Here is a 13,339-nt window from a genome sequence, read left to right as displayed (position 1 = left end):
ACAGGGAGTGGAAATGAGCAAAGTATAGGAAGATTAAAAATGTGGAAGGCTAAGAGGGGCTTTAAAAGCCAAACAGGACTTTCTAGTTGATTCTGGAGGTAACAGGGAACCACTAGAGTTTATTGAATAGGCAATTAACATGATTAGATTTGCATTTTTGGAAAATTTTAGAAGCTGGCAGAAAGGCTTGTGACTTCTATTGGCACGTGATGACCAAGAGAAAACAGACTAGGAGGGGACAGAGCAAGGGTGGAAGATGGATTACGGTAAGGAAAGGCTTGAGGGAGGGAGACCAGTTAGGCTATTATAATAATCCGTATGAGAGAGGGGAGCTGAACAACCTCCAGTTGTCCTGATGGATATCTTGACACTGGGCCCAGATGACTCTGGAGGAGAAAGTGAGGCTGGTGACCCTGCACAGCCCTGCCTCGCTTAAATCCAATTCACTTGTAAGTCATGGCATTGCCTTCCTGATGTCACGGTCCTCTTCCTGATGTCACGGTCCTCTTCGAGAACAAAGGACAAATTACAACAATGAGAGGGGGTGAAGGCCTGAACGAGGGTGGTGGTTGTGTGAGTAGAGAGGTAGAGAGACGGAAGCATACAAGAGATGGTATAAAATTAGAAACAACGCGATTTGGCAACAGATCAGGTATAATTGGGAATGAAAAGTCAAGGATGGCACTAAACTTGCAAGCCTGGGTGACTGGAAAAATGGCGGTGTCCTTGACCATAATAAAGAAGTTTGAAGAGGTAAGGGTTTTGGGTAGGGAAAGATGATGAGTTCTGTTTTGGACATGTTGAGTCTGACCATATCACTCTCTTGTTCATAAAGTTCCAGTGGTTCTCTAGGATCAAAAATAAAGTCATTTTTTAACATTTAAAATTTTTAACAATTGGACTCCAGTCTATCTTTTCAGACTTATATACTTAGCTCAATGGGCCTATTGTATGAGACTCTCTCTCTCCTCATTGGTAGAGATTGATCACTTAATGCCCTGAACCCAGTGAGGGGTGGTAGGAGGAGGTGGAAACAGGAAAGGTGAAGGTTTCTTTTGACTTCTAGATTTAAGAGAATAGATGTGTCAGTCCCTGAAGGGAGTAAGAGATTCTGAGAAGAAACCAACATGTAGAATTTTAATCATGTCTCAATTCTTAGCTTGCTACACCAGGTTTCAGGAAATTTCCCCCTGGGTGAGATCTGGGAAGAGGGATTCCTATTTCCTACATGTTGCAGTCCTAGAATGTAACTTTCTAGACAGAGAAGGGAGATCTCTTGAGTAGCACCAACCTTAGCAGTTGCCTAGAAAATAGTTTTGCATTCAAGAATCTAGCCGTCGGTCAGAAGAGGGGGATTTGGGAGAGGTTACCTTGAACCCAACCCCAAGTTGAAGGGTTTGGGGACCCGGCTATAGAAGAAAAGAGGAGTTCCTGAGCATGTATTTTTCTTAGGGAAAGAAGATTCTCTTTGTGTCATCTTTATCTTCTGCTGGATGGAAAAACAATCTTTATTTTATTTTATTTACCATATGTATTTGTTAACCATCTATCTAACCATGAATTCATTCACTAAATAAGCACTTATTATGTGTCTACAATGTGCCAGGAACTATGACGCAAAGACAAAAATAAAACAATTTCGTGAAGTTTAGATTCAACCAAAGCGCTGCACTCGAGGATATAGAGGACCACGTGTGGCAAGCCCCAGGTTTCCCACCTTTGTTCCAGGTGAAAAATATATACATAGGTAAGCAAATACAAAGGGATCAAAATAGTTCTTCTGGGAGAAAGCAAGTGTTCCTAAAAAAGCAGAGATGAGGAAGTAATTCATTCTAATTGTAAAATACTTCTCCCTCCACCTCCCCTGTTTACTCCCTTTTCCTCATCTGGGTCTATATGTCTCTCTTTAGGTCATCTAGTGGTCCTGAGGGCTTACAGTGCTAAACTTAGTACAGAAACATGGTAGACTTTATCCTTCCCATAATTTATAACTCCCAGACTCAAGCAATCCATCAGCCTCATCCATCCCCCAGGAGCAGAGATTATGAGTAACAGGGATTGCACCATCACAGCTAGTAGCAGTTGTATTAAAACCATAATCCCCTTGGAAAAGGATGGATGGATAATTGTGAAAAAACTTTCAAAGATTTGGTCAGCTACCCCCCCCCCCCCACACCATTATTGACCCAGATCCAAACAAGCTTTTTGTACTGCATACAGATACCAGCTTGGAGGGCTTGAGAGCAAGAGAATGGTCACTAGAAACCATTAGTCACGTTTACTAGCAGAGGTTTGAGTGACAGTGAGATTGATCACCCCAGACACAAACTACAGTTTGGGGCTTTGAAATGGACAAAGATTATGTGGATGGAACAAAGTCACAAATATGCAGCGGCAGCAATTACTGATGCATTCTGAGCAGGGTAAAGTTAGATGATGTATGCCACTGATGGGTAGCAGTACTAGCTAATCAGTATACTCTACCAGCCAGGGAAGGCTAATGTGGAAGAAAGGAAATTTAAAAAGTATGCTTTGATCTGCCTTCAGTCTCCATCAGTTCTTTCTCTGAAGGTGGGTAGCATTTTTCATCATGAATCCTTTGGGATTATCTTGGATCCTAGTATTGCTCAGAATAGCTACATCATTCACAGTTGTTCATCATATAATATTGTTATTACTGTGTACACTATTCTCCTGGTTCTGCTCACTTCACTCTGTATCAGTTCGTGTAAGTCTTTCTAGGTTTTTCTGAAATCTGCCTGCTCCTCATTTCTTATAGCACAATTGTATTCCATTACATTCATATACACAACTTGTTCAGCCATATCCCAATTGATGGACATACCCTTAATTTCCAATTCTTTGCCACCACAAAAAGAGTTGCTAAAATATTTTTATACAAACAAGTTCTTTCCCCTCTTTTTGTAATTTCTTTGGGATACAGACCCAGTAGTAGCTTCATTGACTTTGGTTTTTTTGTTTTGTTTTGTTTTTTTTGGAGGGGGGAAGGCAGGGCATTTGGGGTTAAGTGACTTGCCCAAGGTCACATGGCTAGCAAGTGGTAAGTGTCTGAGGCTGGATTTGAATTCAGGTCCTCCTGACTCCAGGGCTGGTGCTCTATTCATTGTATCACCTAGCCACCCCCTTCATTGACTTTTTAAAAAAGTTTTCAATGATATATTTTGGATTTTTTATCATAATTTTTTTCTCAGCATCTCTCCCCTTCTCATTCCAGACAGCCATCCCACATATAAAATAGTATTTTAAAACAAAAAAAAAAGGAAAAAGGAAAAAAGTCAGCATCAATTAATTTATATATCAAAAAGTCTAAAAATAAGTGTGATGCACAAAATTTGTACACCTCTAATCTCTACAAAAGGGTTATGGTAGGGTGTGAGTGTTTTCTCATATCTCTGCTTTTCTTTGTAATTTTGTAACATCCAGTTTTGATTGTGTGTATATATATATATATATATGTGTGTGTGTTTCTTTCTGTTTGCAATATTATAGTTGTTGTGTTTTCTTGGCTCTGCCTACTTCACTCTGCATTAGTTCATGTAGCTCTTTCCATGCTTCTCTGTATTCCTCACATCTGCAACTTCATATAGTAGAATAATATTCCATTATCTTCATGCACCACAATTTTAGCCATTTCTCCATTGATAAGCATCTACTTTGTTTCCAGTTCTTTGATATCACAGATGAAATAATATAATGATATCATAAAAGTGATAATCATAAAATTGATAATACAAAAAGTGTCAGTATATTTGGAATCTTTGGTTCAAAGGGCATGAACATTTTAATAACTTAATTTTCATAATTCCAGATTGCTTTCCAAAATGGTTTTGCTAATTCACAGTTCTACCAACAACGTACCAATGTGTGAGTCTTCTCATAACCCCTCCGATATTGACTATTCCCATCTTTTTTTCATTTTTGCCAATTTGCTAGGTGTGAGGTAAAACCTAAGGGTTGTTTAGATTTGCATTTCCTTTATTATTAGTGATTTGGAGCATTCTTTCATGTGATTATTAATAGTTTGCAATTCTTCTTTTAAGGACTGTTTCTTAATAACCTTTGAATACATCTATTAGGCAGTCACTTAGATTATTATTGTGTCTGTTAATTGTTTATATAACTTGGATATCAAACCCTTATCAGAAATTTGATACAATTTTTTTTCCATTTGAGTGTTCCTTTTTATCCTTGGTGCATCAATTTAGTTTTTGTAGAAGCTTTTCAGTTTCATATGATCGAAGTTATTTATTTTATTTAATGTAAGTACCTCTACCTCTTGTTTGATTAAAAGTATCTCCATACACAGTTATGAAAAATATATGATCTCAGGTGACTAGGTGGCACAGTGAATAGAACACCAATCCTGGAGTCAGGAGAACCTGATTTCAGATCCTGCCTCAGACATTTAATACACACACGCAAGTCACTTAATCCCAATTGCCCTACCTTCCCCCCTCCAAAAAGCAAAAGAACCCCAAACAAAATATATGATCTGTTTATATCCTAATTTTAAAAATATTATAATTTTTAATATTAAGGTCACATTCATCTAGAATATAAGGTAGTATATGGTGTAAAGTGTTGGTCTAAGCCTAATTTCTGCCAAACACTTTCCAGTTTTCCCAGTAGCTTTTTTTTTTCCAAATGAAGATGTCTTTCCTAAGTAAATTAAGTTTTATAGTTTATTGAATACTTAGTTGTTGAGTTCCATTTTTTCTGACTCTCCCTTGTCTAGTCTGTTCCATATGCATTGGTTTTCTATCTCTAGGAGAACACACCTTATATATTGGTGGCAATTAACCATTTTAGGCTTCCCTAACATACCTATTAGCTTCCTTACCTTTTCATCACTAGTGACTGACTGCCTTGATCAGCCTTACATCTCAACAAGGTGGAACTACTGAAAAGCAACTATAAAGTGGCTATATTAGCTAATGTGTCGCTTTGGGGACCTCTGAACATGCTCATTTTTATTCCCCTACTCTTGTGTAGGGCAGTTAGGTGGCACAGTAGATAGAGCTCCAGGTCTGGAGTCAGGAAGACCTGAGTTCAAATCTGACCACAGACATTTACTGGCTGTGTGACCCTGGACAACAACTGTAACCTGTGTAACCCTGTTTGCTTCAGTTTCTTCATCTGTAAAATGAGTCAGAAGAGGAAATAGCAAACCACTCCAGTATCTTCACCATGACTGAACAACAATTATTATGTTAATTATTTTCCCAATATTGAACAATCTTTGCATCCCTGGTATGAATTCTCCTTGCTCATTGGTAATTTTTTCTATGTATCTTGTTATAGTCTCCTTACTAGAATTTTATTTAAGACATTTTCATCAATATTCATCAGTGAGATCCATGGATCTCTTGGTTCTTCTTGACCTTACCACCTGAGCCCCTGAATTCCTTGTCCCCATTCTCTTACCCTTCTTTCTCTCTCTAAGCCCTTCCTGCTCATCCTCACTCAGTCACCTCCAACATCTGCAGCCTTTGAAACTAGAAGTCCATATGCTTGGGAAGATGGTGGGACAGAAACTCATGTGATCCTGGCTTGGTTACCTGTCTTCTCAGGGCCTCAGTTTCCCAATCTGTAAAACTAGATGATCTTTAAAATCCTTTCCTGCTTTAAATCTATGATCTGATGATAACAGGATTTGTCAGAGATGGTGTAGAAGGTATTCTCATTCAGGTTTAGTTGGACTAGATGGCTATCCTGGACCTTTCCAACTCTTAGCTTCTGGAATTTCATGGAAAGAGGCTTTAGAGGTAACCCAGTCTAACACCTTTACTTTACAGAATAGAAGAATGCAGGGCAGAGGGGAAGTGACATGTCCAAGGTTACATACCTATGTGCCTGGAACATAGACTTGTGATACAGGTGTTCAGAGAAGAGTCAGATTCACCCTGACCTGTAACTGTTAGAGTAGGCTTCTACTGCCCAGTACCTGTTGCTCTGGATACCAAGAGCAGGTCAGAGGTCAGGGAATCCTTACTTGTCAGTCTCCCACGGCCATGTAGACTTTTGACCTAGAGATTAAAGGTGGACACTTTGGTTGATTTGGCTTTGCTCCATTTGGTACATTGCTTCAGAAATGAGAAGGTCTTCTGTACATGGAAGCATTAGGCCAGCATTGGGCCAGCGGGACTGCTGGAAATCAGCCAGTGGGACTTTTTAAAAAAACTTCTCTTCCACCTCATGTGACTCAATGACCCTCTCCTTTGGGCTCTGTGGCCCTCAAGATTCTCCTGCAATCTATGTCTGATGGGTGCAGAGAGCAGAAAGTGCCATTCTGGTTCATCCCCCCTCTGTTTGTGGGTCCATGTTTGGGAGCCCCTCTGTTGAAAATCTCTTGTCTATCCAGACCTCCTTTTCTGTGTCCCTTCCCTCTTCCATTAGCCTTTGTGTACCTCCTTCTTCCTTCCCAGGGGAGAGTTAGAGAGGCAAACCTTGGGGTGGCCATCACAACAGACTTGGTTTCAAATTCTGACTTTGCTACTAACTTATCCTTAGTAAGGAGATATTTAGGTGTATGCCTGACAAGTTCTAATGTTCCAAAAATAGTCTTCATGAATTATTTCAGTCAAAAAGTTTCAACTGGTGTAATGGGAATGTAAATTTTAAAGATCTTACCTGCCCCTAGGCTAAAGTGCACCTGGAGCCTGGGGTGGGAGGCTTGTTTTTCAGTAGATACTTCTTAATTGGCCAGTGCATCCAGAAGGTTGTTACATTCTCTGAGCCAGGAGAAGGCTATACAAGCCCTGATGTGTAGCTTTGTTTTGGGGCTCACTTTGAGAAGTGTTCTGTGATTTGATGAAACTCTGGGCTAGCCGTTGTCCAGAGCCCCCTGGCTTTGAAACCCAGATGTTGTTTGGTATGGATGTAATAGTTGGACAGTTTGGAAATCTGTCTACTTGATCTGTTTCTGTCTTGATAATTCTGTCTGTATATTCTGAAGTTCGGGGTGCTGACCTTTTTCCCCTGAACCAGGTAAACGATACATATGTTTGACTGATTAAAGTAAGCTTGTTAACCCATTTTGAGTTGCTTTCCTTTATCAAAGCAGATCCAAGAACCTGTGAGCAGCCACCCTGGGGACGCTGGGGTGCTTGCCGCTACAACTGGGTGATGAACTTTGAAATTAAATGGATCACTTTTCAGGGATAGTTAAACAGGGATTCCCTTTGGGTATGGACTGGACTAGAATTCTGTGATTCTGTGATCTTTAGAGAACAGCCAAGGGCAATCAATTGGGCCCGGAGTCAAAACTTGTACAAGTGGGTTGGTCCAACTAAAGCGTGTCTCTTCCTTCAAGTACTTGGGGTCAAACCTTGGCACAACAGATACAATATGAGACTTAGAGTCAAAAGGACCCGAATTAGAATCCTGCCTCAGACACTTACCTAGTTGTGTGATCATTGGCCAGTGCTGAACTGAATACCTGAGTTCCATATCCTGCCCCAGAATTGTGACCTTGGACAAGTCACCTAACATTTCTTTTTTTCTGTTTGGAGGGCCATTGGGGTTAAATGACTTGCCCAAAGTCATAAGGCTAGTACATATGTCAAGTGTCTGAGGCTGAATTTGAACTCAGGTCCTCCTGATTCCAGGGCCAGTACTCTATTCACTGCACCACCTAGCCACCCCACACCTAATCTTTCTTAGCCTGTTTTGACATCTGTAAGATGGGAATGATAATAGCACCTCTCTCAGGGTTGTTGGTGAGAATTGAATGGAGTAACAAATGTAAAGTGATTTGCAAATCTTATAGCACTATATAAATGCTAGTCATCGTCATCATCATCATCATCATCATCATCGACCTGTAGAATAAACAAGAAAACACTGCCCTTCTCTTACTAGAAAGCTAGGAAGGACTGCAGGTGCAGAATGTTACCTGTGCAGCCATGGTGTAGGTTGGTTTTGTTTAATTTTTCTGTTTCTCAGTGAATATTCACATGTGTAAAACCCAGTCCCATTTTGATCACTCTATCTGGTGATTTCCTCAAACTGGAATAAATCAGGTCCACACATTATTTTCAATGAAAGGGATTTTTGCTACAATCTCTATTGTTATATGCCTATACTATACTTTGCTCTACTGGCAAGAAAGCATCCCACTTTTTTGTTCTTTTTGGAGGGGGGAGGGCAGGGCAATTGGGGTTAAGTGACTTGCCCAAGGTCACACAGCTAGTATGTGTTAAGTGTTTGAGGTCGATTTGAGCTCAGGTCCTCCTGACTCCAGGGCGGGTGCTCTATTCACTTCGCCACCTAGCTGTCCCGAAGGTATCCCACTTTTGTGAAACAGAAAATGTGTGTTTAAAAAAAATATCATTAAAAAAATGTCTGTAGGGGTTCAATTACCACCCCCCCAGGTCATTATGAGTCATTGAAGAAATTATTTTACAGAAGGGGTGAGATAATTAAAGATAATGAATAATCATTTCAGTAGAACTTTACATTGACCTAAGAGCTTTTCTTGACAACAGGTTCGAGTATTATTAACCCTATTTTACAGATGAAGTTGAGAACCATTAAGACATTTGACCCCTAGGTCTTTGTTTAGAGGAGCTACTATTATTCTTTTCTGACCAAAACCTTTCCTCTGCTCACAACTCAAGAGTCAACATCATAATTCAGTTTTAGTTTTTATTTTAAATCTACTTTTCAAAGTAACAGAAGATCCATTTTATATATATATAAAACACAGGTCATTATAAATACACACTAGGAAACAACAGTCGTACAAATCTCCCACCCTGCTATCCCCTCAGCCCCAATAAATTATCAATAAATACACCTCTATAAATACAGTTGCTTCTCCCAAGCCAGGGAGGTACGAAATAGATGCCAGCGTTGGCCACCTTCAGTTCCATTCTTTGTCCACAGCTAGATCCCTCCCCATCCCGTCAATGGTCAGCCACTTATGCTTTGCAGGTCCCGCTGGCTCAGGCACAGTGGCAGGCCTTGGGGACCAAGTCTTCAAAGGGCGTGAGCACCACGTTCCCATCACTGCCATAATGCATGATTACCATGGGCTCGTAGGCTGAGGGCACACAGCAGGGTGGCCCCACAGCGTGGGGGGAGACACGGTGCAGGCGCGCCTTGAGCTGTGCGTGCATGCTGGCTGGTCGGTACAAGTGCGGGCAGGAGCCCTCGCAGAAGGTCATCTCATACTCGCGCGGCTCTAGCACCCAGTCCATCCAGCCGAGTTCCTCGAAGGAGATGCGCTGGCGGCGAGGGCAGCAGCGGCGCACACCGCTCTCTTCACAAGCTTTGTCTGGCTCCAGCGCTCGCGCCCTGCGGCGCTCCCTGTGGACCGGCTCTTGGAACTTCACGCGCAGGCTGGCGCGCGGGGCCTGGGGCTGTCGGAGCAGCTCCCGGGACACTTGGGGAGGCAAAGCCAGGGGCAGCCGCAGCTCGGGCGCCGGAGCTGTCCCCTGCTGGAGCCAGCGCTTCAGCGGCCGCGTCAGGTCTAACCTCAGGCTCTTGGCATCAGCGTCTAACCGCGAGCCGGCCCTTTCCGTCCGGGTCTGTGAGGAACGTGGCTGCAGAAACAGCCGCAGATACGCTCGTATCACGCGCGGCTCCTCCGGCATCCCTGCAGTCAGAGCCTCTCGGTCCAGCCGCAGGTGGAGGCGCGCGTCGTTGGGGTTCTGGCTGCGCTCAACTGTGGAGAGAGGGAAGGGGGAAAGGGGTTAGGGAGCTAATCCACCCTGCCCCAGGGGTTCTCCCAGCCTGTGCCCCCAATGACCCTCAAACACCCTCAAACACAGGAGGACAAATTTGCTTTCTAATTCCCTCTCCGGCTTCTGGCAAACTTCTTCACCACCCCCACCACCCAATACCTCTGGTCTGTAAAACTGAAGCATCGGATGCTCTTATGGCTTTGTACAGTAAGTTTGGGGTCTCAGGAGGCATCTACGCTTGCTTCATGTATTCCTGCTTTTTACCCAGGTCCCTAATCCCCGTGAGTCATTTAGCACTGCCTGAGTCCCAGGGAACCCCATCCTGTCCAGGAGCTGGGAGCAGAGAGGTCGAGAGCCCTAAACATGGAAATTAGGACACCTAGCTTCTAGTACTGGTTTGATGGTAACTGGCGGAAGGTAGGCAAATCCCCTGCCTTCAGTTTCCTCTTATGTTAAAAAAGTTTTTCTTTAAACCCATCATTAAATAGTTTTAACATCTCTTCCAGCTTTGTCATTCTCTGTTCTACCTTATGAGTTCCCCGGGCTCTCTGTACCCTCTACATCCTTTCATCTGCCTCTGTTCCAATCCCAGTAAGGCTCCGGACCGCCAGACCGCTTACCTTTGGGCGTCAGGATCCGGACCTTGGGGGTACTGGGAGCCGACCTACGACCTGAGCCTGTGGCTTCCTGGCTCCGGTTGGTCCTCAGCTGGGCCAGTGCCTCCTCGTAGCGGCGCTGCAGCCTCTGGATCTCGGCGGTGCTGAGAGCCGGCGAGCGCACTTTGGGGGGCGCGGACATCCCGAGCCGTTCCAGAATGGCGCTGCGGAAAGCTTCTAGCTGCGCCCTGCGCTCGTGGTCCTTTGGCGACGGCTCAGCTCCTGTGGACTGAGGCAGCGGCAGCAGCAGCAGCAGCAGCAGCAGCAGCAGCAGCAGCGGTGGCAGCAGTCGCAGCTGACTGGGGCGCAGGGAGAGACCAGTCATTGCGGAGATCGGACAGCTGCAGTGGAGAATGAATGGGCTTGATCCCACTGGTCCTTATATTGGGCTGGATTTTGCCGCCCCTTCTCCGCCCCCTTCAGGTTCTCCGCCCCAGCCTTTGTAGGAGAGTAAACAAAACGGTTTCCCGGCCAGGTCCGGGGAGAAGGGGGGGGGGGGAAGAGAGGGGAGGGAGTGGCAGAGAGACTGGTGTTGGGAAGGATCCCAAGTCGTCCCACTGACTCCTCTTCCCTCCCTCTCTCTCCTTACACCTTACCTCCCCAGTACCTACTCCTTTGCCTTTCCTCTCAGATTTAGCCCAGAGACAGAATCTTTAAGAATGTTAGAACACAGGATGTACGGACTTGAGCTCATCTGGTCCAAACTCTTACAGAGAGGAAACAGACCCACTTTGAAAGATTGGCTCCAATTAGCCACTCAGTGGGTTGGTTTGTGCTTTTGTTTTGGAGGGGTGGGTGGACACGGGGTCTGGGTGGAAGAAAGAACTGTGTAGTCCTGAGACAACACAGGGGTCGTTAGGGTCATAGATTTAAAGGAAAGGGAAGCCCAGAGAGAGTTGCTCAGAGTTACACCAGTAGTTACATATCAATAGTGAAATTTGATTGTAGCATCATAGATTTAGAATTGGAAGAGTTCTCAAAGATCAGCTAGCCCATTTTAAGGATGAGAAAACCAAGGCCCAGGGAGACAATAACTTGCCAAAGGGTACCCAGTGGAAAGCATCAGAAGTAGGATTTGAACTCTGGTCCTCTGATCCCATTGCCAGTGCTCTTTCTACTGTACCACTGGTCATTCCCACTTTGGCCAATAGAAAACAAACAGTTGGCACAGATCAAAGGGGAAAGGAGGGTTCACAGGTATGTTTTCCTTCTAAGGTCACAATTATGTCAGGTCATCTTGACTCTGAGCCCTCCCTTCCCTGACATTAGACTTTGACCCTCCTGCACTGTTAGCCCTCTCCAGTTCTGGCCCAGTTTGATCGGGAAATCACCAGGTGGCCTTTGGAGGAGGGGAACCTCCACTAGGCTTGTTCTGAGAAAGGGTAAAGTGAAGACAAGGACTGGAGAAAGGGAGAGAGGAGGAAGTAGAGGAAAGGGCAACCCGTCTGTACGCAGTACGAGAAGTACTTGAGTATCAGTGATAAGGAACCCCAGAAGCAGACTGGCCCAGGTGGAAGGAAATGTGGAATATGAAAGGCTTGGGTAGGAAGTGACTTTATAACGTGGAATGTCAGTAGAAAAAGGGACCTTCTCAGAATACACAGTCTGAGTTAGAAGAGATCATAGAACACATATTGGCAGAGCTGGAAAGAGCCCCAAAACATGTAATATCTGAACTGGAAGGAGCATTTAGAACATGAATGGAATATCTGAGCTGGAAAGGACCTTATTACTAAGATTTTAGGATGTCAGAGCTGGAAGGGAGCTTAGAACAGAGGATTTCAGAGCTGGAAGGGAGCTTAGAACACAGAATGTCAGAGCTGAAAAGGACCCTAGATGCACTGTCAGGAAGGGACCTTGGAACATGGAATGTTAGAACTGGAAGGAACTGCAGAACTTGGCCTGCATGGGTAGGAAAGGACTTTGGGTGGTGGTGGAGAGAAGTGGTTCTGGACCTGTGTAGGGAACTTCCCTTTCCCAATGCAGTTGAGCAACTATTCTGCAACTAAGACTCTTAGAAAATGACCTGTGGGCACTGAAAGGTTAAGTCACTTGTCCAGAGTCATACAGCCAGGTCTTCCTGACTAGGAGATAGCCTTCTCTTCACTATACCATATCAGAGCTAGAAGAACTCTTCAAACATAGAATATGGGATGCCAGAGTTGGGAAGGATCTTAGACCATGGAACACCCCATCATAGCTGGGAAGGATCTTGGAACACAGAACTTCAGAACAAGAAGGAAGCTTAGAGTATAGAATTTCAGAGCTGGAAGTTTCCATGATTTAGTTGTTGTGGAACATAGAATGGTGAAGCTGGAAAATATTTGAAGACTCAGAATGGCAGCAGAAAGGGATATTAGAATTTGTAATGGAAGCTAGAAGGAATCTTCAAACCTAGAATGTTAGACCTAGATTGGTTCTAGGAAGACCAGGAAGTTGAGGGTGGTAGGACTAGAATAGAAGTGACTTAAAGGGAAATTAACTGACCCAAGGTTACATAGACAGAGCTACGCAAATGTTCTTGAGGAAGTCAGGAGCAGGCCCCTCAGTCAGCCTTAGGTGCTTTGAGCATAGGGACTGACTGGCTGGCTTTTATCTCTGTTCCCTATGCCAGACACAGTGCCTGGCACCTAACAGTTAACATAAAACTTTGGTGAATTGAATTGAATTCTCTTCCTCAGGCCCCCTCCCAGTACAGTGCTGCTGCATGCTAAATTGCTTAATTAAGCTAGTTAACCCTGAGGGGATATGGCCAAAGTAAAGACCACATGTGTTTAGAGGATAGAAAATGCTGAGTAATACTGACTCTGTGATAATTTTAGGCTAGGCACCCCTCCCGGCATCCAAATTTGGAACACTTCTGGCCAGTCTGAGTGTTCCTTCCTTTAATAAAAATAATTAATAATAATGGACAAAGCAGAGCTTTTTAAGGTTTCCAAAGCATTTTTTGTTACATCTCACTTAGACTGAGGTCCT

The 13,339-nt window shown here is 43.9% G+C and overlaps 1 protein-coding gene across 1 annotated transcript; it reads right to left on the bottom strand.

Annotated features, from left to right (window-relative positions):
- Positions 1–8,708: 8,708 nt before the first annotated feature.
- On the bottom strand, positions 8,709–10,806 carry GDF15 (growth differentiation factor 15). The gene is made up of 2 exons (XM_069078502.1): positions 10,328–10,806; positions 8,709–9,688 (listed from the first exon to the last, which is right to left on the bottom strand). The coding sequence occupies exons 1-2, from the start codon at positions 10,686–10,688 to the stop codon at positions 8,967–8,969; spliced, it is 1,083 nt and encodes a 360-aa protein (XP_068934603.1). The 5' UTR covers positions 10,689–10,806; the 3' UTR covers positions 8,709–8,966.
- Positions 10,807–13,339: the final 2,533 nt, after the last annotated feature.

This window comes from Petaurus breviceps, unplaced genomic scaffold (assembly GCF_028583685.1).
Source record: "Petaurus breviceps papuanus isolate PSGF00001 unplaced genomic scaffold, PetGlider_PUasm1.0 108, whole genome shotgun sequence".
In the NCBI taxonomy this organism is placed as follows: domain Eukaryota; kingdom Metazoa; phylum Chordata; class Mammalia; order Diprotodontia; family Petauridae; genus Petaurus; species Petaurus breviceps.
Note: the sequence above shows the minus strand (reverse complement) of the source record. Positions and strands in the feature narration are given on the sequence as shown.

Coding starts and splice junctions, on each gene's coding strand:
- GDF15 (XM_069078502.1), bottom strand. CDS start 10,688: ATGACTGGTCTCTCCCTGCGCCCCAGTCAGCTGCGACTGCTGCCACCG. Junction 9,689..10,327: donor CCGGATCCTGACGCCCAAAG/GTAAGCGGTCTG, acceptor CTCTCTCCACAG/TTGAGCGCAGCCAGAACCCC.